The sequence below is a fragment of the Cynocephalus volans genome, chromosome 1, assembly GCF_027409185.1.
Source record: "Cynocephalus volans isolate mCynVol1 chromosome 1, mCynVol1.pri, whole genome shotgun sequence".
NCBI classification, from domain to species: Eukaryota; Metazoa; Chordata; class Mammalia; order Dermoptera; family Cynocephalidae; genus Cynocephalus; species Cynocephalus volans.
In genome coordinates, this window is record NC_084460.1 from 177,303,288 (window position 1) to 177,329,131 (window position 25,844).

Below are 25,844 nucleotides of genomic sequence, written 5' to 3' on the forward strand. Positions count from 1 at the left end.
TAACATTAGCTTTGTCATAGATTCAGAGTTACTTGCCATCCCACTTCAACTAGGTAGGACATGTGTTTCTAATCATTTCCCTTAAAAGAAGATGCTGCCTACATCTTCCAAAATACAAGACAGCTAATTTCTTTTCTGTGGGATGCCTAGAATTTCTAATCAGTAATAGATTTTTGGGTTTATTTAAGTTCTCCATCACCTCCTCCATACTGAGTCTCTGAGCTAGCTGCGTTGCTAAACTTTACTGAGCTCTGCTATATACAAAGTAATATACTCACCATTTTCAATTTCCAATTTAAGCTTCACAATGGCTCTATCACTGTCATCTCTATTTTGGAGTTGAGGAAACTGAGGTGTAGAGTGGTTAAATAACTTGCACTTAGCCACACAGTTGAGACTAAAACAGCCTTCACCCAGCATAGCTAAGATTCCAATCCAAAGAAATCTGTCTTCAGAGGCCATGCTCTTAACCATTCCTCATGTTGCCCCCCAAAATGAGAGATTCATGTAAGAGTACACCCGAAGCTTATACCTAGTTACCCAAACTAAATTAAAGAACTTCACACATTCTTACTCTATGGTTTTATGACCTTCATACTGACTATGTTTTCCATCTTCTGCTGATGAACACAAATGTGTTATTTTATTCTGGTTCATTCTAGAAAAACTATGGTGAGGGGACATGTTCTCTCTTTAGGTTGCAAATATTTATACCATTTTCATCAGATGAAAAACAAAACAAAAGAAAACAAAACCAGTAACACAAACCCCACAAAAGTGTTGAATAAAAATAACAGTGTGACAAATTTATAATTCCAAAAAAAATAAATAAATCTATTTAAAACAAAGAACATTTTCCCAACTCAATAATCACTTAAGAAATAGCAAAATTAGGAAGAAGAATATCAGAAATGGAGTGAAGATGGTAAACTTCAGCTCATCCTATTCAAAGGTCTCTGGTTACCATGTAGTTGTAAAGTCCATGGAGGTAAAATTCAAAATTCTCTTGCACTTTTTAAGGAACAGATTGAATCTCATAATTAACTTAAGATTGATCTGACTCAGAGGATTAATTAGTGCATGGCCCGTGAGCAGGTGCAGATGTTAGTTGTGGTTTTGATATTATTAACTACATAGGCAAACCCTGATAGAGTTGAACCTATCAGAATTTATAAGACTAGGTAGGCTTCTAGTTCTATTTTAACTCCAATATTTTATGGACCTCTGATATTTGTAGCACATTAGTTAATAAGTCAGATCCAATGCTAAGTATTTCCACAGATTATAACTAGTAGCCAAAGTGTAATGTTAACTTACTAATTACTAATGGTATTCCCAGGTTGCTACTCTTATTTCTGTAAAACAAATAATGTACTAGTGATCTAAAGTTGCTTTCCAGTCTTAACTTACCATCACAAATGCCCAAAAGAGAAGACAAAAATTCTTGTTTTTGGAGACAGTAGTAGAAGAATACATGTTTACTTATTCACAAACGCATGCACAATATTTTGTATTTAGAGAAATAAAAATTTCTAAATATATCAGAAATAAATTCATTCACATTAGAATATGACATCTTTTCTACAGATTCCTTACTTACTAGGCAATTGCAAACCACCAGTAACACAGCAAATCGGTTCATAAATGCTAGAAGATTCCAGGAGTTGTGGCTCAGGTACAACATTGACCAAAAGTCTACAGGAGCTGGATTCAGGGCTCTGAGACTGGCATTGGCTAGGTTCACATCCCAGGGTTTGGCAACTCTTAGATACAGGAGTCTTGGGCGGAGAACACTTTGCCATGTAGCTCGCAGGTTGGTGGCTCCGGACAAGAGAACCCACTTGCTGACTGCATCCTGACTGGCAAGGCTGAGAAACACGCTTCAACATTGCTGAGGATCTTTCTGATTGGCATGTTGTTCTTTCACAGGGCCTGGAATTGGAATAAGTTGTTTGGACAGTTCTGGGGAGGCGGGTACTTTGTACACAGGTATCCTTTGTGACCGAGTCTTGCTCACAGTCAGTCAGTTGGCAGCTGGTAGTTTCACTGCAGGTATCTTGAAAGTTGTCCAGAAGCCAGGTTCTGCTATGGCAGCTACTGGGCAAACAAAATCCATCTTCAAAGCTTATAGAATTAGAGTCATGTATGATGGCAGAGAGTGGCGGGGCATTGTAGAAGCTCTTGAGTGAGTGGCAGTGGCTATGGAACATATTGCTAAAACTCTTAAATGAAGTTGGTTGTAAGGACCCAACATGTCACGTTTGAAGATCATATTCTTTGCTGGGGAGATTTTATATTCAGAAAACTGGGTGTTGGCTTCTTCTCAAGACTCCTTTGAATCCCAGTGCTTGAGCTAATTTGAAGGATAACATCTCATTAGCACTTTGTTTAGCTCTATGTGAAGATGACATCTTGTTAACAAAGATGCAAGTCCATTTTGAATCTTCAAAATGGCTTTCATGTTAGCTCCAAAGATGACTCATTTAGGGTAGGGTTGGTCAAATACGAGTCCCAACATGACACCCAAGCTAACTTTTTTTTTTTTTTTTTTACTTAGTCACCATGATTCTCCATATTTGTAAGTGGACAAAAAGGAGGGTATGTGAAAACAGCCAATTAAATACTGATTAACAGTCAGCACTGAAGTTTTGAAAGATGCCATCTTTGGCAGAACATGGTAATGAGATGTTGAAGACATTTTTAGTCAGAAGGGAGTCCACTGAGCACATCATCATTCAATTCAGATCTTTGTCTCTCCAGTTGATTAGGATGTGGGAGGACTCTGCAATGACATCCCTGCTTACTGTACACCCAAAGTACTGAATGTGGCCATTGCTCTATCAACACACCTCTCTTTGTCTAATATTTTGTTCTCCTTATCTCTCTGAAGGCCAGTTTATGCTTCCTCTTGATGAAGCCTTCCCCCATTTCCCATTTAAAAGTTACTACCTCTTCCTCTGAATTACCAGTGGATTTTAACTCTTTATTTATTATGACTCTACTCTACACCAAATAGTTTACTTGTGTTTGTGCTTCTCAAAGGTTGATAATTTCCCATTGTAACAAACCTGCTTCAAATACCCTTTTCATTTATTTTTTTATTCTGTTGTGTTTTTTTGACTGCAAATTGATGATCACCTCCTACATTTATTTCATTAGTATGCTGTACTCAGCATAGTTTCATACTCATAGCAGAGAACCTATCAGCACAATTTCTATAACACATTCTATAATTTACTCAGCTCAGTTTATGACCATGAAACAGAAAAAAGTATATTCTTAGCACAGCATTCTAGTCTACCTTTCTCAAGTCAGAAAAAACTCAAGAACATTCAGGAACTCTAAAGAACTTTAATATAAACTGTCCTTGATATGTGAAGAACTGGGGATATTATATACTTAAAAGGACATATCTGTCCTTTAGGCTTTCAGCTTTATAGGCTGCACAATCAACTTGTATATAATATTTGTAATGAATTAAAATTATTTATAATTTTGAATGATCATTGTTGTGCATTTAAAGATTTCATTATGCCTTTCACATGAACCCTAGAACAACCTATTTAATTCTCATGCATATTTGTATTTATTATAACACAGAGTCTTTCACTGTAGCTTGTGACTTTCCTACTTAGAAGTATTGAATGGATTCTCATTACCTTTTGAATAAGATCCTTTCCTCTTAGGCTGGTCTACACCTTGAAAGACCTGGCTGCTGCCCATTTTTCTAACTCCAACTCTTGTCGTTTCTCTCTGCCCAACATGCCATACGCTCGCAGGCCTTACTCAACTCTTTTAGCTTTTCCTTTCCTCAGTGTTTTGTACATGCAGTTTCCTGTCTGTTTCACCCTTTCACTGTCTTCTCCCATTCTATGTACAGCTCTTCTCATGTTTTGTATCTCAGCTTTAAAGTTACCTCTTACAGTGGCTCCATCATGCTGCCTAAAAAAAAGAATTCCATTCTCAGGATCTAATTTTATTTCTTCCATAGAAATTATCTCAAAGTATGATTTTATTTGTTTCTTCATTGTTCCTTTGCCACTACACTGTGAGTTTGGTGAAGGCAAGAAGCATGTATATATTTCTCACTACAGTATTCCCAGCATTGAGCCTGGGGCCTGGTTATCACAGAATAAGATCTCCATAAATGTATTTTAGAAAATTAATTAATAGAAGATACAAAATAAAATGTATAAAAATTGTAACTAAATGTCTGAAAAAATATAGTTTTAGCATCTTGACATAGCCAAGATTTCCAATTGGCAAGGTAATTGAGTTCAAAGAAAAGAAGAAAAAAAATTGTCCCTACCTTTCAGCTACCTCTGTGTGAAATAAGAAAAAAGTCATTAAGAAAGCCACTTATTTGCATGGTACAAACTGAGTCAGTTATTTTAAAGAAATGTTTGGTTGTATGTAGGCATGTTCTAGAAAGCTTTTACCATGAAAAGAGCCACCACTTTTCACTGTCAGCATGGAGTGAAGTTGCTAAATTGTGCGGGAAAAGGCAGAACATTATATAGGCTGGAATTCGCACAATTGTCTGCAGCTACAGCCTTCTTATTAATCTCACAATGTGCAGTAAATTAGTGAGTACCTTGCTGTTCCAAATCTCCAAATGTCAAATGGTGATGTTAGGTCTGTCATTTGTGAATAAGGCCACTCCATGAGTTCTGTTCTCTTTGGGATGAGGCATTAATTTGCACATTCTATTTACTCAAGTGTGGAATTAATAGGTGTTTCAGTATGTAATTTTGATTCAATGGGTAAATACAGATTTCAGACATTGTTAGATTTATAGAGGGAGTTACCTGGTTTATTACTACAGAATGACATAGTCTAGAGCTACTGTTCACCTTGGAATTATTTACATACAGCCTACTAAAAACTAAGTATTGACTTTGTAAGCACTTGGAATAATGATAATTATGTAGTACACCTGCTAGTATTCTTGGGAAATAGAACTAGTTATTCGATTGCATATAGTGACTGTATACGTTGCTACTTAAATGGCTAAATAATTCTTTGGTCTCTCTTGATCTTGCAGTACGTAAATGATTGCCTCTGCAGTGGCACCTCCTAACCACCAGAGGGTGGAATATCAACGTTTGGTGTGAGGAAGCAATTAAACAAGTATAAGGACTCTAGGTACTCAGAATGCTAGAATTCTAAGCCAAAATTTACAGTCACAAACTGTAACTTCGAACAATTCCATTAACCTTTCTATGCCTCGGTTTCTTCACTTTTAAAATGAAAATTATAACAGTACCAACCACATAAAGTTGTTTCACCAATTAAATGAGGTACTGTACATATGTCTGATCACAGGGCACCTATTGAGATACAAATAAATATACGCAGCCATTATTTCTGATCATGTTAAAGATCTTCATGCAAACAAACACACTTCTCATAGTTACATCAGTGTAGGATTGATATAAAATTATAAGACAAAATAAACACACCGTCTTTTCGTGTTTGTGATTATGTCTGTAATGTTCCACATTCCATCCTTTAAAAGATTGGATTGTGCTTATCATTCTCATTAAAGACGAAGATTTAGCTTGTCTCCTTCTCTCAAGAGCTCAGCTCATTCAATGGTTGTAAGGTTGAATAGTTTGCATTGCTTTTATATTTGATTATGTGGCTACGCTGGACTTCTAATCACTTGTTTAACCACATTTAAGCAAAATAAAATAAAATAAATTTGAGTCACCATTAAATACCATAATTTTTCCCAGTGCTTCCACAAGTTATGCTCTTTACCCTTGCCTCAGCTTTATCTCATCATCCAAAGTTATGCCAAATGACCTAAGTTAATTTAAATACATCCCTTTTCTCCAATCAAGAAGTTACTCACACAGAAACATTGCATAGCAATGGAGAAATACTAGGCCAAAAGTGAAGAGACTTGGCTTCCAGCCCTGTTAATTCTATTAATTCACTGCATGAGTTTGAACAAGTCACTCTGCTTCTCTGGATATCTAATAAGATAATGAATTTAGGTGAGGAGATTTTTAGCTGTCACATTGTGTGATTTTCTATCAGAATATTAATATCTGAGAGTTGAAAAGGACATTAAATGTCATCTTGTCAAATATTTCTACTGAATGAAATCCTAACTTTCATTTAAGGCCATCTAATCTTAACTAAGATTACTTATGAAATTTTAACAAGAAAGATCAAAGACTGAAATCTGTCAATTATTAGTTGCTATGCATGCTGGTAGAAATCCACAACTGTATAAAGAAATTATTTTGTAGCACTTGAGAGTAACTCCTGAGAATAAATGAAAAGTATGTTTCTTTGGCCAAGAATACATTGATCTACCCCAAAAGAGTTTGTTGAGGAGAATGACTAACATTCACTAGATATGACATTCTGTGAAATAAGTATCATGTAACCCTTCTCAGACACTGTAATGAATATAGAAAAAAGTATTTTAGGCTTTGTAATACTTCAAGATTATGATACGATGACAATAATAGTGATCCCTACGTGGAATACAGAAATGGTCTCTTGCCAGCTTTTTCTGTTTCTAATGATAAGTAGATGCTTTTAGAATGTGGTAATAAAAAGAATCTCATATGTGACATTATTTCTTCTCTGAGACTATCTCTAAATAAATATTGCTTCTTAGGATAATCCTTGGTCATTTACAATTCAATCATACTAGACTTTGATTAAATAGCCAAAAAAAAAAAAAAAAAAACAAAAAGAAGAAGAAGAAAAGTTAGAGGATTACACATTGCCTATACAGCTCTTAATGATGAGTACTTGGAGAGAAGAATAAACATGGTATCTTGACCATCTGAATATTACAGTCTATGTTTTCAAACTCCTTGCTTCGTTATGTGAAAGTGTCATGGTTTATTATAATAGTTATACACTTGTTTTTGTTTCTTTCTCCAGATGTGCTTATTCTTGCCTGCTGCTGAGGTTAGCTTTAAGTAAAGTTATTTTAATGCTTTTGAGTGATCCAGAAACGTGAATTTGTTTTTGAGTTCTCTCACCTCTATGGGCACTGCAGTTGTGATAATGTGCCACTGACACTATGATAAATAAATTTTGATGATAATAATGACCAGATGACAGCTAGCTTATCTGAAAAGAGTTTAACCAGCAAAAATGAAGGCATGTTTGATGTCATTGACATAATATATCCTGGTGAATGTCACCCTAGCTTCATTTTATCCATTTATGTATTCATTTAACTGTGATTGAATATTTACTATTTGTAAGATTCTTTTAGACAAGATTTTGTTTTGTCCACTGAGGGTACAACATGGGTAAACAAACAAACAAAAAACAAACCAAAAAAACCAGTAATGATTAAAAATAATAATGCTTTCAATTAAATATTATAAAAATAGTGGCTTTGTAATTAAAAATTAAAACATAAGTATTTCACTTATATGCTTCATAATTTCTAGCATGTAGGGAATAATCAACTCTATAATAAGAATACTTCTGTGGGCTTTGAAGGGCAAGAGAAATATCACATTTCTTCTAGAGGTCCTAGTCTATGTAAGCTCATTTCTGCACAATATGTTCAAGGAAATGGGAGTAGGTAGCATTGATGGGGTGCATGTTGGTAAAGTGTGTGTATGTGTGGCAGTGGTGGGAAGAGGGGTTTTAAAGAGGGCAGAGGTGGGCTGCAAATGGTCTTTAAGATTATATTAAGAAAGCTTAACTGGGAAGAGGTTTATTTAAGGTTTTAAATGAGTGTCTCATTTAGAAGTGTGCTAACTACAGGCAACAGAAATTGTAATTCGTCATGGCTTAACCAATAAGAAAATGTATTGGCTCATGTACACCAAAGTCCAGAAGTAAGATTCAGGCTCTGTTCCCCTGCATTTTTCTTGTTTTTGAAAAATCATCTTCTATGGGATGATTTAATTTGGGGGCAATGTGCAAGATGAATGCATCATTCCACATATGAAAATGTCCAGAGGCAGATCGGGTTGTTTCAAGAAACTCCATGAGAAGAACTTCACCAGAAGCATCTCTTCATGTCACTCCTTGTTTCTCAATGTTTTAAATCAAATCACACACTCATTCCTGAACCAATCACTTCCAGTAGGGATTAGGGTACTGTAGGCTAGACAGATGCAATCCTGAAACCTGGGGTATAGTTCATGTTTATTTAGAGGACTGACTATGTATATAGTAGGAGGGATTCACACACAAAATCCAATTATCATAAGAAGAAGAGAGGGGAGAAAATCAACTGTGAGGACAATGAACAATGTACTACCTACAACCATTTGTATATTTTTATCCCCATTTGTGTATTGAAAATATAGGTGACTGTGCTCACCTTAACAAGAGAATGTCTAGTTCTCATATCCAGATCCCAGCCCAGGATATCAAGAGATAAAGTCCTCCCTATCAGTGCAAATTACCACTCATGATACTGTCATGTGCCAGGTAGTTCTTGGGTGACTTCTACTATGAGCACAGATGGCCTTATAGTGACCAGATAGAAGGAGGACAGAGTTAAGTACCAACAAAAGAAATAACTCTCAGCAATTACATTCCTCTAATTATTTCTTATTATTTATTATTTAGATATACTCATACTAAAATGTTTGTTTCATTATACCAGCTACCACAATCAGTCAAAATCATAACCTCAGAATTCTATTATGGCTTGCATTAGTCTGATAAGGAGGCTCACGAAAAGTATTTTGACAATTTCCTCATCCAAAACAGCCAGGCTAGTACTTTCTGAAACATTACTGCTTCTTCTGGAACTTTTCTTAGACCAGAACAAAGTAGTTTAACCAAAGTAAAGTGTCCTGATTAGGCTGAAATGACCATGGATAGAAAAGACGCGGGTAATCAGTCCAATCTCTGATTCTACTTAGCAGAAATTCCCAGAAACTAACTCTGTGTTGTCAGAAAGGTCTACCTATCAGGAAAACTACACCTGCTCCTCAAATTAAATATTTTATTTTTAGTCAAAGAATAGTAGATTTGAAATTTCCAACACTCTAAAAAGGAAATAAACAGCAAGACGTGTGATCTGATATCGGAAAATGAGTTTATTTGATGAAAAAAATCACCTCTTGCTCCATTTTTAACTAGAGAAGTAAAGGGAAAAACAAAAGAAAAAGAAATGGGTATTCTATAAGACAAATTATTTTAACATTAATAAGATTATGTTTTTATTTATTACTCTTCTAGGTAGTAGAACATAGACATTAGCAAGATGATAGCTGAGATTGACTTTGAGGGAAATAATTGTGAAGTTGAGGTCTAGAGACCTTAACATGTTGCCTGGTAGAAGCCAGATCCACAGGTTGGTCTGTAGCAAGAAGACTGGCAGCTGCTAGAAGCCAGGTAGGTTGGGCGGCAGAATCCAGATCCATAGCTCACAGAGGGGAAGCCACAGACTCCATAACGCAGGGGTCTGAAGCCACTGGTTCCACAGCCCAGGGAGTAGCTGCTCCTTGATCCACAGCCCAGGGAGCGACAGCTGCTCGATCCAAAGCCCAGAGACCCAGCATAGGTCGTCTGGCAGGGACTGCAGAGTGTGGAGGTCCTCGGGCGGTAGCAGGACGTCTGGCAGGGGCTGGACACCACACAGGACGTCTGGCAGCTGGTGGGCTCACAGCAGGTCTCCTGACAGCCACTGTAGAGAGAGGATCCCAGCTGGCAGGTGCTGGGAGAGCAGAGGTTAGTGCGGTAGATCAGGTTGCTGGGGAAGGAAGAGCCACAGGAGGAGACTGGGTAGCGGAGGCAGCCCCCAAAGGAGCGGGCAGAGAAATTTCCAGAGCAGCAATTGTAGGACATATTGTCAGGAGATGCGAGCTCAGCTGAGTTACTATGCGAGGATGCTCTGACTGTCTGCTTCCAGTGATGTTTATATACCCTCATTCTGCTAGGTGTGATGCAATAATCGAGACTCTGCCCATTCCTGTGCATGTCTTTTCATTAAATTACTAATTAATGTAGGCTATAATTATAATTGAACACATTCATGTGTTCTTAACTGCAGTTTAATCATTCTGGTTTATAGAATCCACTTCATTTCCCCCTCTCTCTCTTTTATATTTTTGTCAGAAATAAGGTGTGGTTTGATTTCAAAACATTGGTCATCATGTATATAGTGCCCCCCTCTATTTCATTGAGTTTGAGTGTGAGTAGTTTGAGCATGAGTGTGTGAATTATTACCAGCAATGTACTCCTAACAGTCATCACTACCCACCCCCAGTTGCTTACCCATGTTTTATTGAACATTTACTATGTGCAAAACATTTAAACGTGTAGTGTAACTCAATATTTGCAACAATTTTATGAGATAATAAGTATTATAAACAATTTAGGAATGAGGCCATGGAGACTTCGAGAAGTTATGTAACCTCCAGGTAATAAATTAAAAGTCACAGACCCACTCGTGTCTGTCTCCAAAGCTAGCAGGAACCACAATGCTATACTGACAACTTGAGAAGCTTGTCTTTCTGCTTCCAGAATCACATAAACAATTGAGTACTCAGGTGAACAATAACACTTCCAGTTGATAATATTTGCATTTTTTCTGATCTATCTACCTGAGTATCCTTGTCCCTTTTATGAAGTCCCCAAATATAGCCACTTATTAATCTTTTTTATTTATTAATCATTTTTGTTTATTTTTTATTATTTAAAGTTACCATGGAGATGCTTGCTACAAGGTATTTTCCATTTGCTGTCTCATTTTGGCTTATTATCATTAAGCAACTCATGTTTTATCTATCATGGAGTCACTGGATTCTTTTTCCACACTGGGCAGAGAATTATTTGACAAACACTTCTACCATCACTCGGAATAACTGCTAAAAACTGGTATAGCTTTAGTGAGTTGATTACCAATGAAATAAATTTGAAACAACTTGAATTTTAATAGTGTGCTAACGTTTGCCAACTCAGTTGGCAGTAAGAAATTTGACACTTAGAGAGCGATTCATTTCACTTCCTGCTGAGCTTCTAGAAAGACAAAGCAGCATAAAACTTACCTTCATATTTAGTAGTTAAAATTATCCTTATCACTATAAAAAAATCATTGCTATAAAGAAAAGTTTTGGAACTAGAAATATCTTTTTTTTCACTTATTATCATGTCCAATTTCTGCTTTAAAGCATCTTTTAGACACAGAAAGCCAAAAGCTATTGATTCAAGTTGATTTTTCAACCTGTTTTGTTGATGATTGTTTTTTTCTGGCCTCCTGTAGTATTTGCTCATATGCATCAAGGAAATATTCTGCCCATTATTTTACTTACCCATTTTTATTAAATGTATTGCTCACTTTTTTTTCCCCCCCATTACTCTAAATCCTTTTCATCCCTCAAGGCTGAAATTAAACTACTCATATCTGACAGGCATTTATCTCAATTAGGCTTTACATCTTCAGGGACGAGGATCTCAGTAATTTATGAGCTAGTCATTTGGGTGAGTTCACACACACTTACATGCACACTGTGTAGGAATTGCAAAGGGTGTCTTTTGAAATGGGTCACGCAGGTTGAGAAAGATTTCAGCTTGCAGGCCAGTCACATGTATGAAAAGACTTCAGTACACAGAAGTTCCATGGGGTCAGCAACATGACTTAGTCTTTTCCGACCCAGCATCTGGTACATAGTAGGAGCTCAACAATTATTTATGAAATAAAAGAATATATCAAATCATGTGCATTTGGAAATAATTGGTTTTTTTTTCTTTTATGTTATCTTTAATGAAATGTTGAGTGAATATAAATATCTCTTTCATAAATAAATATAATCTCCAAATTAATCACAACCAGTAAGCCAGGCTTAATTAATCTAGAGAGTTACCTAGAAGATGTACCTGAGGATAGAAATTATGGCTTCAATGTGGGCACTTCCTGAACAGTTTTTTAGTCCTGTTGTGAATGCATGCTTGTTGTCTTCCTATTACACAAAGCAATGGGATCAGAAAAACTGTAACTAGAAAGATGTGGTCAGTTAGCTTAGCTAGAACTCTGGGTATAACTTTCTGTTGTAGTTGTATCTTAATTATAGTTTCTTTTAATCATATTACAGATTCTAAACCCACATACACTAGCCAGACACTTCCCACAACTCAAAATCTCCATCAAAACCAGCCATATAATACTTTCTCTGAACCACGATGGCTCAGAGTGTTTTAGTTAGTTTTCCTCCATTCCTACAGGTACATTAGGGTTGTTACTTTACTTAGGAGATGTCCAACAGTCTACTATAGCCACTATTAATCTCAGTTATTTTATAATTTCTCAAAATGTCAATACATTTTTAAAAAATAAAAAGAATTAAAATTCTTAAAAATTAAAAAATCTTCATACATTTCTTTCAGAACTTTACGTACTATTCTAAAAATAGATGTAACTACAATTTTTTAGAAATTGAAAATTGCCATATATTTTATTTAAGTCAATACAACAGGTTTATAATTTCCTAAATATGGGAGCTACTTCTTTCTTAAATAAATTAGAAAACATTCCTTTGAGAATGTGAACACATTTAAATATATTTATTATGGATGTGAATATATACACTTACACGCAAACTTTGAGAAAGGTGTAATATGCCTGTCATGTTTATAGATTTAAAAAATTAGGAAAGTTTGCTTCATTACCTGTTTGTGAGACTGTGTTGGTCTAAAGGTGCTTTCATGGATTTCATACTAACGCTTCATAACATGCTGATGACATGGCTGAAAAAGCTGTTTCATCGAATAATAATCTGTTGTATGAGGAAACCATGTCACACAGCCAGAAAACTATGAGGTTGCCATTGGAATGCAGGTCTCTGTCTTGCTAGTCCAGTAATTTGTTCTCCATGAACATTTAAGAGAAATTTTATATTCTCTTTAGTCTGTATTTCCATAAACATGGTCTTTGATCATACATATTCCATTTGTATTTATTATACAAGTAGTTTTCCCTGATCTATCATTTTGATTTTTCTTTTATTGAAGCATAATTAATTACACATATTTGTGGGGTACAAAGTTGGCTATCAATAGCTGTGTACACTATGTGAAGATCTAATCAGGTAGTTAGCTTATTCATCATTATAATACATAATCATACTTTGTGTCTATTTTGTTTAAAAGGTTATATTTTCCTCACTTAGACTATATAAATATGTTCATTTAAAAAATTTAAATCTCTCACAAATTTTCGGTTCTTAAAGTGATCCTTCATATCTATCCCTCATCTGCATCTCAAGCAAAATTGCCTTTGGGGCTTTTCTCGATTATCATTTCTTTCTCTTTCCTGTTGCTTCTTTCTCATCCATTCTAATGCTTCTTTTCTTTCAGTCTTATAAATGTGGCCAACCTTCTTTAATCCAAAATCTTTAAATAGTGTTGTTTTCTCCATGATTATATAGCTCTTCTTATTTTTTATGCCGAATTCTCTAAAGAGTTGTGCAATCAGCTTTTCAACTGTCTCACTTCCTATTCTCTTTTTAATAATGCTTTTGTTTCTGTCATGTTGAATACTCTTCTGAAACTGTTCTGATATGATCAACAATGGCCTCAAGGCTGCCAAATACAATGGACATTTTTAGGATGATCTTATGTAAATGTTTATTCCCATTCAACATAAGTGATTGTGTTCTTACTCTTGAAACATGTTCATGTATGTAATTCCATGAAATCACAATCTTCATTTTTTACTCTTCGTTAACCTTAGTTGGGTTCTTGTCCATAAGGTTCCTTAAGACTTCGTGCTGGTCTCTGGACATACTCTCTCTATAGAAGAGGCACATCCTCTCCATGGCTTAAAGTATCATCTATATTCTATGACATTCAAATACTCAAATTTGAATTTGCATTCCATAACTTTTTTGTTTTTTAAATTCTAGAGCTAAATATTCAAATACTTTTTGTCATTTCCATTTAGAGGTTTCATAAACGTATTAAATTTTTATGTGTATTTTTGCCCTTTCCTAGGTTAAAAAAATAAAATTTCTTTTTTCCCTTTTGAATAAAGAGTATTTCCACCCACCTAGTCATTTAACTCAAAAATCTTAGAATGCTCCTAACATATGCTATTCACCTTGAATGTCACCCATTCTATCTTCCAAATTTATCTTAAATCTTACTGCCTTCCAGGATTTCTCACTGTTGGCACAATGGACATTTTGGACTATCCTTTGCATTGTAAGATATTTGACAGTATCCTTGGCCTTTACCCTATAAATACTAGTAGCATACCTTCCCTTTCAAATCACTACAATTAAGAATGTTTCCAAGAATTGCCTGGGGCTGAGGAGGGAGAAGAATCATGTCTCAAGGAGAAACTTTACTCTAGTTCAAGGTAGTCTCTTTTTCCTGGTAGGACTCCTGAAAAGAGTTCCAAGATTGCCTGTGTCTTCTAAAAAAATGTCTCCTTCGATCTTTTCTCTACACTCCTGCCTGATTGATTTTCTTAAAACAAAAAGCAGGTTGTTTCACTCTCCTGATTAAAACTTCTTGATTGATTTCTAGTACACTTAAGATAAAACACAAATCTTGTACATGATCTGCAAGGCTGCATGGTCTTGTCCCTGCACGTGTCTCTAACAATATCTCCATACACAATTCTTTCCCTCCCAAACACACTGGCCTTTGTTCCACAAGATTTTTCCTACTACAAAGACATGCTATTCTCTCTGCCGTGAATGTTCTTTCTTTATCAAAACTAAAATAAGCCTTTCCTTACTTGCTAATCACCATATCTCAGGAAAAATTAGGTTCCTCTCTTATGGGGAAACTAATTCTTATCAGCCCTGTACTTAATTCTACCATTTTAAAAAACGTGTTTATGTTTAGAATGAGCAGTGCTACTCAAACAAGTCAGTCCATGATGGTTTACCAACTGGCCATGTGATAACTAGTGCTTGTCAACCCAAAAAAATAATGTATTGCTTCACTCATTAAGAAGACTTGCATGATTACAAATTTCAGTTTAAAAAAATCATGCATTTGGTAATATCATGGATTTACTCTTCTCTATGACCTGCTCTTTGAGTGGCACATCTCTGAATTGTAATCTCTAAGGTGGGGGAGGGGCACTGGCAATAACTGTGCTCTTTCTTAGTGAAGACTGAATCCTCAGCTCATGAATAGTCAAAGTTAATAGTTGTTGCTTATTAAATACTTACTGGATGGTAAGTAAGTAAATTAATGATTTTACCATCACTTAATTATCTCCTATCTTATCCTGTCCCTAGACCTCCAAACTTTTGCTTAACACACATCTGTCCTTGGAGGTTTCACAATATCCCCTTGGATATTTTACAGCAGTAAACCCAGCAAAGTCTCAACTGCCCTCATAGATGAAACTGACTGGCCCAGACTTACTTCTATTCCTCTGTACCCTATCTTACTTATAGTATACCATATTTGTAGTTCTGAAAACTACATCCCTGGGAGATGTGTATGACCTCCTCTTTCTTATTTCCCACATCTAATCTAAGAATGGCGTGTCTTGCCATTTTTATCTCAAAAACATGTTAGAATTCTTTGCCTTCTCTGCAGCCTCCCTTATCTTGCTTTAATTCAGCCTTTTTGCCTCTTCTGTTGCAGGTGGTTTTCAGTATGACCTGAGCCTTTAGTCTTGTCTGTCTCAATTCTACTTCTTTTTTGTTGTTGGCAGTTTGTTTTGGTTTTGGTTTTGGTGGCTGCCTGGTACAAGGATCTGAACCCTTGATCTTGGTGCTATAGCACTACGCTCTAACCAACTGAGTGAACTGGCCAGCCTTAAACTCTGTCTTGCATGCATTTCTCAGAATGGTCTTTCTAAAAGCCCATAGTGACCTTTTCAAACTCGAATTCAATTTCCTAAGTATGATATGCAAGTCATCCTGTGATCTGACCCCCAATTATTTCATGTTTCGAGTCTCCAGATCCTAATTTTATCTTCAAAAGATACCAAATTGCTTTGGCTTAGCCTAAGACTAAAAGCACAACGGGTTAGTCAGGCAAAGAGTTCTTGTTTCAAGAAGCTCAGCATCAGCAAGGTGTGTCAGAAGAGAAGAAATGAAAGACAAGTCTGGAGACAAATGGACAGGAGCCAGATTATGAGGGGCTCTGTAAGCCACAGTGGGAATTTGGACATTTTTTTTTAATGTCCAAAATACTCTGAAAACCAAAAACTTTTTTTAAGAACTAACTTTTTTTTAAGAATTAACTTGATGGTAAAAGATGACATGACCTGTTTTCATTAAATGGAATCACATAGCCCAAATCATATATATATATATATATATATATATATGATGCATACTTTCCATTAGTTTGGAAAGATATATATATATATATATTCTGTTCAGTATGAATACTTTTACATTTTGCCCTAGAAATAAATTAACATTTTTGATAATGGGGTGTTGTCCCAGATTCTACTTGGTATACTATATAATGTACAGTTTATCTGCTCTATTATCTTTCTAAGTTCTGAAAATCTCTGGATTCTAAAACTCAACTACCTTCATTGGTGCATATAAGGTAATGTGAATCTGTAGCAATGAGAAGACATTGATAGATATAAATATGAGATACTAGACCAAGTTTTCCTTCTAGAAAAATGACTGTGTTTGCAGTATGAAGAATGGATGGATGGGTCAGATAGGGCACCAGAGTTCAAAGCCAGGCAATATGATTCAATAGACTATATTTTTAACCACAGTGCTCAACTGTCTCCCATAAAAACAGCTATGAAAACACAGGAACATATATAGAATGAGATGGGAAGGAGACTTTGAATAGCTCTCTGAGAAAACCTTACACGTAGGGAATCAGCAAAGAAAGAGGAGCCTACAAAAGATTGAGAAGGAATAGCTAGTGAAGTGACAAAGTCAAGTCAAAAATGTATTACAAATAAAGGAAAGTGTTCAGAAGTATCCAGTGTCAGAGAGAGGCCAAGTTAAATTTCCCCTCCTCACCTCACCCTAGATTTTAAGCAACTCACTACTCACTGCTGTCAGAGACTGTGTGTGTGTGTGTGTGTGTGTGTGTGTGTCTGTGTGTGGGTGTGGGTGGGTGTGTGGCTGTATTTAAACTTGGAAATGACCACAGTTTCAACAGTGCTTGGTATACAGTGGATGCTAAATAAACACTTGTAAACTGAACCATCCTGTCCAAATTCTTCAATATATTAATGTGGAATTTGAAAGTTAGAGAGATCCTTTTTAAATAAATTCAGCAAGCTTGCATGAAAGTGTAGGGCATCATCATGCATGGTGAGAACAAGGAAGTGTAAGAGATGGCCCTATACCTAAAGGAGGTATGCCTTAATCTGTCTCTGGAAAATGATTAGAAGTATGTTAAGAGAAGATACGTGACTGTAAAGTGTGTCATAGTCTTTAACATATATACTCCAAATTATTTTAAATCTTGTTAATGTTTTATGTAAGAAATAGTAATTCTCTGATTAGAAGTTATTTTAGACTACAGGATTTTTCCTTCTTGTAGAAATGGCCTGTCCATACTCTGGTTTTACAAATTGCTTTTTATGAAATCAACAACCGAAGGTATCCAAACAGTAACTTATCATATTAAAAAAATGATGTAACCTCAGTAAGCCAATATCTCTGAAAAATCAAGGAACCAATCTTTGTGTTTGTATTTCATAAAAGCTTAGTTTATTAAATAGCAACTTTTTTGTCACATTATGGAATAACAAGAGTACATGAAATAGCCCCATAGTTTCTCTTAACTATTTTATTTTCTGGTGTATAAAACTCTAAAATAATTTCCAAACTTTGATCCTTCTTTGGTTGTATGATGGTGGCAGATCATGTCTCTGAGAGAAACTAAGTAGTTGATGGCCAGCTTGATCCTGAAACAGGGTTTGACTAGATGAACGTGAGAAAAAGCAGCATTTCCTGTAGGAGTATGAAGAGGCATTAAGCTGATTTATAAAAGTCAGTCCTGTAGACTAGTCTGTAAAGAGATGAAAAACTGTCTCTAGCATAGAAATAGTTTCGGTGGCAAGAAGCTGAGACTGTAATTCAAGCTATTGGAACCACTGGATCTACAATTTAGAGATTAGAATCCATTGAATTCATAGCCTAGAGACCATCTTCTGGAAAAAAGCATGATTTCTAGCTACTGGTGGGCTTACTGCAGTTCTTCTGAGAGTCTTTACAGAAAAAAACAGACGTTAGTTGGGTACACCACTGGGGAAAGAAGAGACACAAGATTAGTTTGGGTAGACCAGGAATTCCATGAGAGAACAAGAAGAGAAGTTTCCACCAATACAGCAGCTGTGATATGGGATCGTTATATCTGATCCATTTGTGTCAGTGTCAGGGGGTGTCTGAATTCTGAATGCCACCTGCTGGCCTAGAGGGCTCTCATCCTGTAGATGTGATATTCTTGAAAGCCAACTTCAATATTCTTCTGCACTGCAATTTGCATAAGAGCATTGCCTTAGTGTGTTGTCTAATTTCAAATGAATAGCTTAATACCATCATAAATATGTATACTTGTATTTTATTACCCCAAACCAGTTTACTGTTCTATCTTGGACTTCGGCTGATTGTTACATACTCAAAGCAGTTGGTCATCATCACCAGCTTAATTTGTGACCAAGAGAATCATTATAGGATGCGGAGATACAGCTCTTTTCTTTCTCCCTCCTTACATATTATATTTTATTGTGATTCTTTTCTGTCATTCCTAATGTGGCTTACCATATTATAAAGCATGTGTTTATGTTCAGTAACAACTAATATGTGTGATATAACTGGTGCATAAAAGACAAAGATATTATTGTGTAATCATGATACTCCCTAAGAATCAAATGAGTTTTATGGAAAAATAATTCTGCTTGGCTCTCTTTACCAGCTGGATAAGTATGGAATGCTTCATATAAGTGGACTTAAATTATATTAGCTAAGAAGATGGAAATTTCTGCCCAAGTACTTTAAAAAAGTAATCTACTATCAAGTTTATGGTGTGTAAATTTTTAATGGCCCCGTGGGGGCTGTGTTTATAAAGCAGTAAAGCAAATACCAAATTATTTTCTTCAAGCACATTGAAAATTGCCGAACAAATAAAAAGTTCTGAGGCAATGTTCCAGATAGTCACATTTCTGTATTTTGTGAGAGTGAGCATTGCATCTAAAAATGAACCTAGATATAGCAATGTGGTGGTTTAGAGAACACCAGTCACAGATGAGGACCAGGAATTAATGGCAGAGGGATGGAATGACCCAGAAGAATCACAGTATAAAAAAAATATTTTTTTTAAAGTATAGAAAAAGCATTAAGGAAATGGTAAGTAAAGTTACAACCAGTATAAAAAATATATATAAAGGAAGTATATTAAAACATATTTATTTGTACATTTATGATGTTTGGGAGGGAATAGGGTACACTATTGTATTTTAGTGGATATTTTAAATGTTTAGGAATAGTTTTAGGATACATTAAAAGAATATGAGGTGTATGGCTCACCTAATCAGAGAGTTAGGTCAAGACACCCATGTGCATTTATTTTTTGGCTGTAATTTGTGTACATTTATAGTCTAATAAGAGTTAACATTTATAGAGTGCTTTCTATATTCAAGGAACTCTTCTAGTTGCTCCACATATCTTATTTACTCCTCATCATAACCCTATGATATGAATACTGTCATTATCTCTCTTTTACATTTAAAGAAATTGAATTTTTTAGAGGTTCCACAATATGCGCGACAAACAGCCTGTAAGTGTTAGAGCTGGGGATTCAGATCTATATAGTGTTTCTTCTGGACTCACTTAGTTTAAGCAAGTTTACTCTCACGGAATACAGATTAATGTGCAAGGATAAAAATGCACGTTATTATCTAAATGCTTAAATATTCTAAGAAACGATTTTTAAGCACAAAAACTCAGAAGATCCTATAGGTGGAGTAACCAAAGTGGGGACCCTGAGTGTGACATTCTGATGATCAAGCAATCCTCTTATCTGGATCACAACACAGGAGTCCACACACAACTAGGATGTCATTTGGTTAATAGACCCAGGAGCCCTGACTCCTCTGTCTTTTTAAGGGGCTTGATCCTTACAGACTTTGTACCTACCACTAGCACTATCCTAGTTGTGTCTGCATTTTAGAAAGAAGGAATTACTATTAATTATCAAGTTATGACTTTCCAAAGACTCCTAGCAATTTAAGAATCATGTGCCTATTAAGAGGCAGAATTTCTTTGGACAGTATCAATTCTACATTATTTCAGCAGCTTGAGGGTGATATGTCTTTATTCTCTATCCATATTGGAATAGACTCATACAGGCAGAGACTATAACTTATGGTGCTCCTTCATTTTGAACTTCAAGACCCTTAATAAGCAATGTTCTGTTTGACATTCCCAACATAATCATAGTAGAGAAATGACTGATCTGTTACCATAAAGAATAGAATTGTTAGTCATGCTGGAGGGCTCATGGGTACCATGTGGCATTCTATTTCAATGTTAGTGTTTTTCTAACTTTTCAGTGACTCTCATCATATGCTGCAGTGATTAATAGAGTATTATTTCAGCAGGTAAAAGACTCTTTTAAGGAAGGTTTGTGCATTTTTGCCTGTTTTACTCTGATCCAGCAAAACAATCAGTGAAGACTTAGAAAGCAAAATATATTAATTTGATTACAAGTAAACTTTGGAAAACAAAATTTATTTTTCTTCATAGTTGAGAAAGTAACAGTTAGTTTGCTTGTGCTTGATGCTCTACGGGAATCTCAGTAATCTCGGCCAAAGTCTATTCTATGCTCCTCCTGGTTACTAAAAGGAGACTAATTTGTGAACACTAATTGACAAATATATGATAATTACATCATATATAAAAGAGAATGTACTCAGAAGAAAAAAGATATCTGAGGCAGAGTGCCTTCAAGAAATTAAAAATCGAAAAGCTATCTTATGTAATTCTGATATACATTCCTCAAAATAGCCCTATTTTCAATTTTCAGATAAAAAAAAATAGAGGACTATGTTAAGTAATTTGTTGAAAATTACTTTAGTAAAAACTTATAAAGGCAGAAGGGGAGATTAGGTCTGTTTGTCTGTCTGCAGATATTCAATTTGTCAACCCTAACTTCTATGTGTGTTAAGTCACAAAATAAAGCTAACAAAATCTGAAGACCATATGCACTATTCAGATGAGGTGAAGTTAATAAAACTAAGTTTGTTAGCATTCAAAACTTCTCAGGAGGAGGACAAAAATGGAGGGGGAAAATGGAGAACTGAAGCACATGACAAAAGGTAGAAAGTAGAAAAGCAAAAGGCAGGTTATTATAGAATTCATAACCATCTTTTTTCCCTGTCGAGGATTTGAAAATGACAAAATTGCTGAATAGAATTTCATCTCATGATTTCAGTAAATGTAGACTTGCTGTACAAACCATTCCTCTCCATGTGTTGACAATTAAGAGAATATATCCACATCATTCTCCCACAGTGAAGTTTGCAGCTCTCGAGGATGTACTCAATGTAGTTCGACTGTTTTTCTTGTTCTCTCTAGTATAATAATAGGCTGTGGAAAATTACCCCAAAATTGTTGAAGCTAAAGCATTTTTCAAATTTGGTTTATAAGTTGGAGATGATAGCTCTTCACATTTCAATATCCATAGGATACAGAGAGTGAAGTCTCTGGAATCAATTGTATAGTCAAGACATTGACCTCTGTGGTCATTTGCCCAGCAGGAAGAGTAAGCTGTTAAAAACACAGAATCAGCCACTATTCACTGCTTTTTATGATTATGATTGTGATAACAGCTTCCCCTTCAATTACATGACTAGGGTTATTTTGCTGGTAAAGTACCAGAAAGAAAGTGTATATTAGAGACAAATTTAGACATTTTCCCTTTGAAGAAATTCCCTAAAGTAAGGGCGATAACTCATTACATTGAGTACAGATTTTGATTAAAATTTATTTTGGCTAAAATTTACAGTATTGTCTGGCCCAAAGAAACTTGGAAAAACTGGCGTTGTACCTTTTTCAACTCCACGGTCTGGAAGAGAGGGGAAGAAAACTATAATCTTCCCCCTCTTGGAAATTCACAATACAGTTAAAAAACATATTTAAAAACACTTAAAGGGGAAGAAAACAAACCTAATGAACTTGGTTAGTCCAATATTAATCATATAAGTATAAACTTTGTATCTATTCTATTAATACTCCTTAAAACCAGTGTTCTGAGCAATTAAACATTGAGAAGTAAGGCTTTCATCATTTCAGATTGGTGTGGAGTGATTTCACTGACCCCATCAGGAAACAAAGTGGAGACTGAAGTGGAATTCACAAATTCTGAAATAAACGCTTTTCAGGGCATCTCTATGTTTTTAAATTGCTTTTAAACTAATAAAAACCTGTAATTTCTAAAAAAATGATAATAATGCAAATGATTGTTGCCCACAGAAATAAAAATGATTTTTGTCCAGTGAAATTGGTTTTTACTCTGTGTACAGTCGTCACTTTGCATCTATCTTTGTGAATCTATCTTCTCTTCATTTCAGCATTTCTAACAACCTATATAAGTGTTTTTAATTATCCTTTGAACAAGCTGTAGCATCTTAACTGTCCCCACATTTATTAGTGAGTGAAATAAAGTATTTCATGTGTTTATTTTTTATTTGTATGAGAATCATAATTTTACCTTTTTGAAAATATAACCCCTTAACACTATAGTGTTTTATACTGTGTCACATTTTAAACATTTTCCTTTTGTCTCTCCCTTCTCAGGCCACATAGAAAAATTTAAACTGTAATGGGGATATTAACAGTGCACCCCCTATATGCTACTACTAACAGTCATCATATAATATGGATAGGTCTGTAATATTGGAAGGGACCTTAGAGATAACAGATTACAGAGTGTCATCTCATTTTATATATCAAGAAGGTGACAACTAAAGAAAGTTATGTGATGCGTATGAGATCAAAATCTTGTTAGCAAGAAAACCAGGATTATAACCTGATTTCCAATATGTATATTTTTTATTTCTTCTATTTCCCTTTATATGGTGCCATAAAGAAAAAAGGAAATTGAGATTTCAAAACTTGAGACTATCTATAGAAATCTTATACATAGTAACATATCTATGGGTTGAAAATTTAGTGTGTATTTCATAGGATAAAAAATATTTTGTTGTACCCAGAGAATCCAAAATATGCACCAGAACATACATAATAACGAAAATAATAACATGCACAGTTTTGGTACCAGTGAGTTTAATCCATAATCGAATTTTTCTCTGTTGCTTTCTGCTTGCTTGTTAAGGATCTACTTCATTGTAAAGGATACACCTTGAAATGAAACATTACTAAGATTTAAAACAATTTTTAATGGATTATCAAATGAAGGATTAATGGACAAAGGATGCTTTCTCTCTGTAAGTAGATGGTTTCTTGACCTACCATAAGATATATATTAGAACAAGTACAGATTATCTAGGCAAAGATCACAGTACAAAAGGAATACTCATACCTGACAATAGTTTATTGTATGAGAGTTTAACATCACTATTGGTTCATGGAGTCTTTGCACTAAAAATCTGATTGGGCCACAGTTGATGAATAATTCACATATACACAGGCTGGTTGGCACTGTCTAAAAACAATTTGTAGAAGAAAGTAGGTTGAGCAGCAGAAACAGAGTTCATAACTCAGAAACGGCAACCATTGTGTCTCTAGCCCAATGGCTCCTTATCAGAGGTTTGGTGAGGACTGCAGAAGGAAGCAGTTTTTTATGTGGTGTGTGTTTGACAGTCAAAGCAGGGCATACAGAGTGCAGGACTAAGGCTAGGGTAAGGAGCTTGGAGTACAACACTTACGGAGGTAATCACTTGCCCATCCCTGAGAGCGAGTGTCATATTAAGAGTGGGACACTGCAATAAGTGAAATCAATGGGAAGAAAACAGACATAGCGTGGCACTAGAAAATAAGAAAATTCATAGGGGGACAATAAGGGGAATTTCCAGAACAGCAATACATAAGGCATGGTAAGAAGTTTGATTTCTGTTGATTAGCTGAATAAAGTATTCTGAACTTGAAAGTCATTTAACTTTCTTTGGGTGTCATCATCCGGATATGTAAAATGAGATGGCACTACATATGATTTGTGATTTCTAAGGTCCCTTCCAGCATTACAGACCTATCCATATTATATTGATGTTAATTGACGTTCCTTTACTTCAGACTGTAGTCTTCTCGAATCATAGTCTGCAGCCCCGAATTCTGTTCTGTGTGTGTTTACACTATTAGGATTTTAATTGCAACTGAATAAGTCCCCAATGACATCAAATTTTCTCTCTAAGAATAGCATGAGCCCAAAGAAACATTCCCATATATCAAAAGTAAAGGTGGTGACGGTGGTGGTGGTGGTTTTATTATTGACATCTTGCCACCCCAGACACAAAGCTCAGGCTTTCTCAGCCATCAGTGCCACGCCTGTCCCTACAACAGTACTTTAAAAAGTTAATGGAAAATTTTGAATTGAAAGATAATACAAATCCTTCCATGAACTTTTTGAAGACTCTCGTATTTCTGCATTTGTAGGGTTGGTAATCAGACTTTTTATTATTATGTAATCTCTTTCCTCTTGCTGTTCAGATTTCATAGTTTAATAAAAAAAGAACTTGTAATTTCCTCATCTAACCACACACCATGTCCTCCCAAGCAATTGAACCATCACTTTACACAGTTACATTTCTGGAGGTCTCTTCATGCCCAGCCTTTTCACCAAGATAATAGGATAACAGCTGTCTCTCTCACTAGACATGGAGTAATTTCTAAAAGACAAAAGACTTGTTCTTCCTAAGTTCCCAGCTTTCTTCGCAGAAGAACTGTAGTTCAAACTTAAAGTTCAAAACACATCTAGTGAGCTGAATTCAGAACAAAGAGCTGATGTCATTTGGTATGTTGAGGGTATTAGAAATAATTATGAATGAGCAGAATGAGCTTGAGGGCAAGTGCCCTGTTAACTTCAGCTTTTTTCCAGCCAGTGACGGAAGACAACCTTTCATCACACCTCTGTCACCTCATTCAACCCAATCATTGACCTGAAGTTACCTGGTGCCCAAACTCAATAGCAACCCTACAGGATGGATGTGGGAAGAGCAGAGTATACATAAGAAGTGAAAAATCACAGAGAGGCAGAGAGAAGAAAAGCAAAGAGAGAAGGTGAGAAAAGAAAAGAAATAGTTGGAGATTAGCAGAGGTAAGATACTAAGGAAAGATAACTGTGCAGAGAATGAAGGATGAAAAGGGTATTCATCTTGTCTGATCCCTGAAATCTGAATCTTCACATTATACTTTGAAAAGTTTAAATATTGAAAGCATTTTAATGTATGCATTTTCTCTCCTACTTTTTGCTATCCTGTTTCAATTCTTGGCCTCCCATTTCAAAGATTCTTTTAGAATGAGGGAAATTCTCGAAGTCATTCCAGAACTAGATCCTCTATATCATTGGACACCCCTTCCTTCCATCTTGGAATTGTTCTGTTGTAAACACTTCTCTGTGCTTATCACTCCTTGTAGGTCCTGTTGCCTTCCTTGTTAAAGTTAGCATCTTCGCGTTCCCAGGACTTTCTCGCTGGTCATGCTTCTCTGAAGCCTTTGAGATTGTTTGCTGAAGTGGTTCATTAGTACACACTTTACACATTCCACATTATTTAAAGAAGAATTAATAGCCCACCCTCAATGTTAATGGCACTAATTCAGATTCACAAGATCTTTTTGTCTTACTAATAAAAATTTTAACTGCTTCCTTACACCAAAGTCAATGAGCAACTCTGCCCCTGATGACACATTTTTATTCATTATAAATCTTTGGGTGTGAATGACAGAAATCTTATTTTATTTTAATTATTTTAATTGGACCTAAAG

At 35.5% G+C, this 25,844-nt stretch overlaps 2 protein-coding genes across 2 annotated transcripts; both read right to left on the reverse strand.

Moving 5' to 3' along the window:
• Positions 1 to 1,592: 1,592 nt before the first annotated feature.
• LOC134373707 (keratin-associated protein 27-1) lies at positions 1,593 to 2,210 on the reverse strand. Its single transcript, XM_063091707.1, has one exon. It carries the CDS (start codon positions 2,208 to 2,210, stop codon positions 1,593 to 1,595), a length of 618 nt encoding a protein of 205 aa, XP_062947777.1.
• A 7,057-nt stretch (positions 2,211 to 9,267) lies between these two features.
• LOC134362424 (keratin-associated protein 13-1-like) lies at positions 9,268 to 9,819 on the reverse strand. Its single transcript, XM_063077666.1, has one exon. The coding sequence runs from the start codon at positions 9,793 to 9,795 to the stop codon at positions 9,268 to 9,270; it is 528 nt and encodes a 175-aa protein (XP_062933736.1). The 5' UTR covers positions 9,796 to 9,819.
• Positions 9,820 to 25,844: the final 16,025 nt, after the last annotated feature.

Bases quoted from the DNA above. Each gene is read 5' to 3' on its own strand.
- LOC134373707 (XM_063091707.1), bottom strand. From the start codon at position 2,210: ATGTTCCATAGCCACTGCCACTCACTCAAGAGCTTCTACAATGCCCCG.
- LOC134362424 (XM_063077666.1), bottom strand. From the start codon at position 9,795: ATGTCCTACAATTGCTGCTCTGGAAATTTCTCTGCCCGCTCCTTTGGG.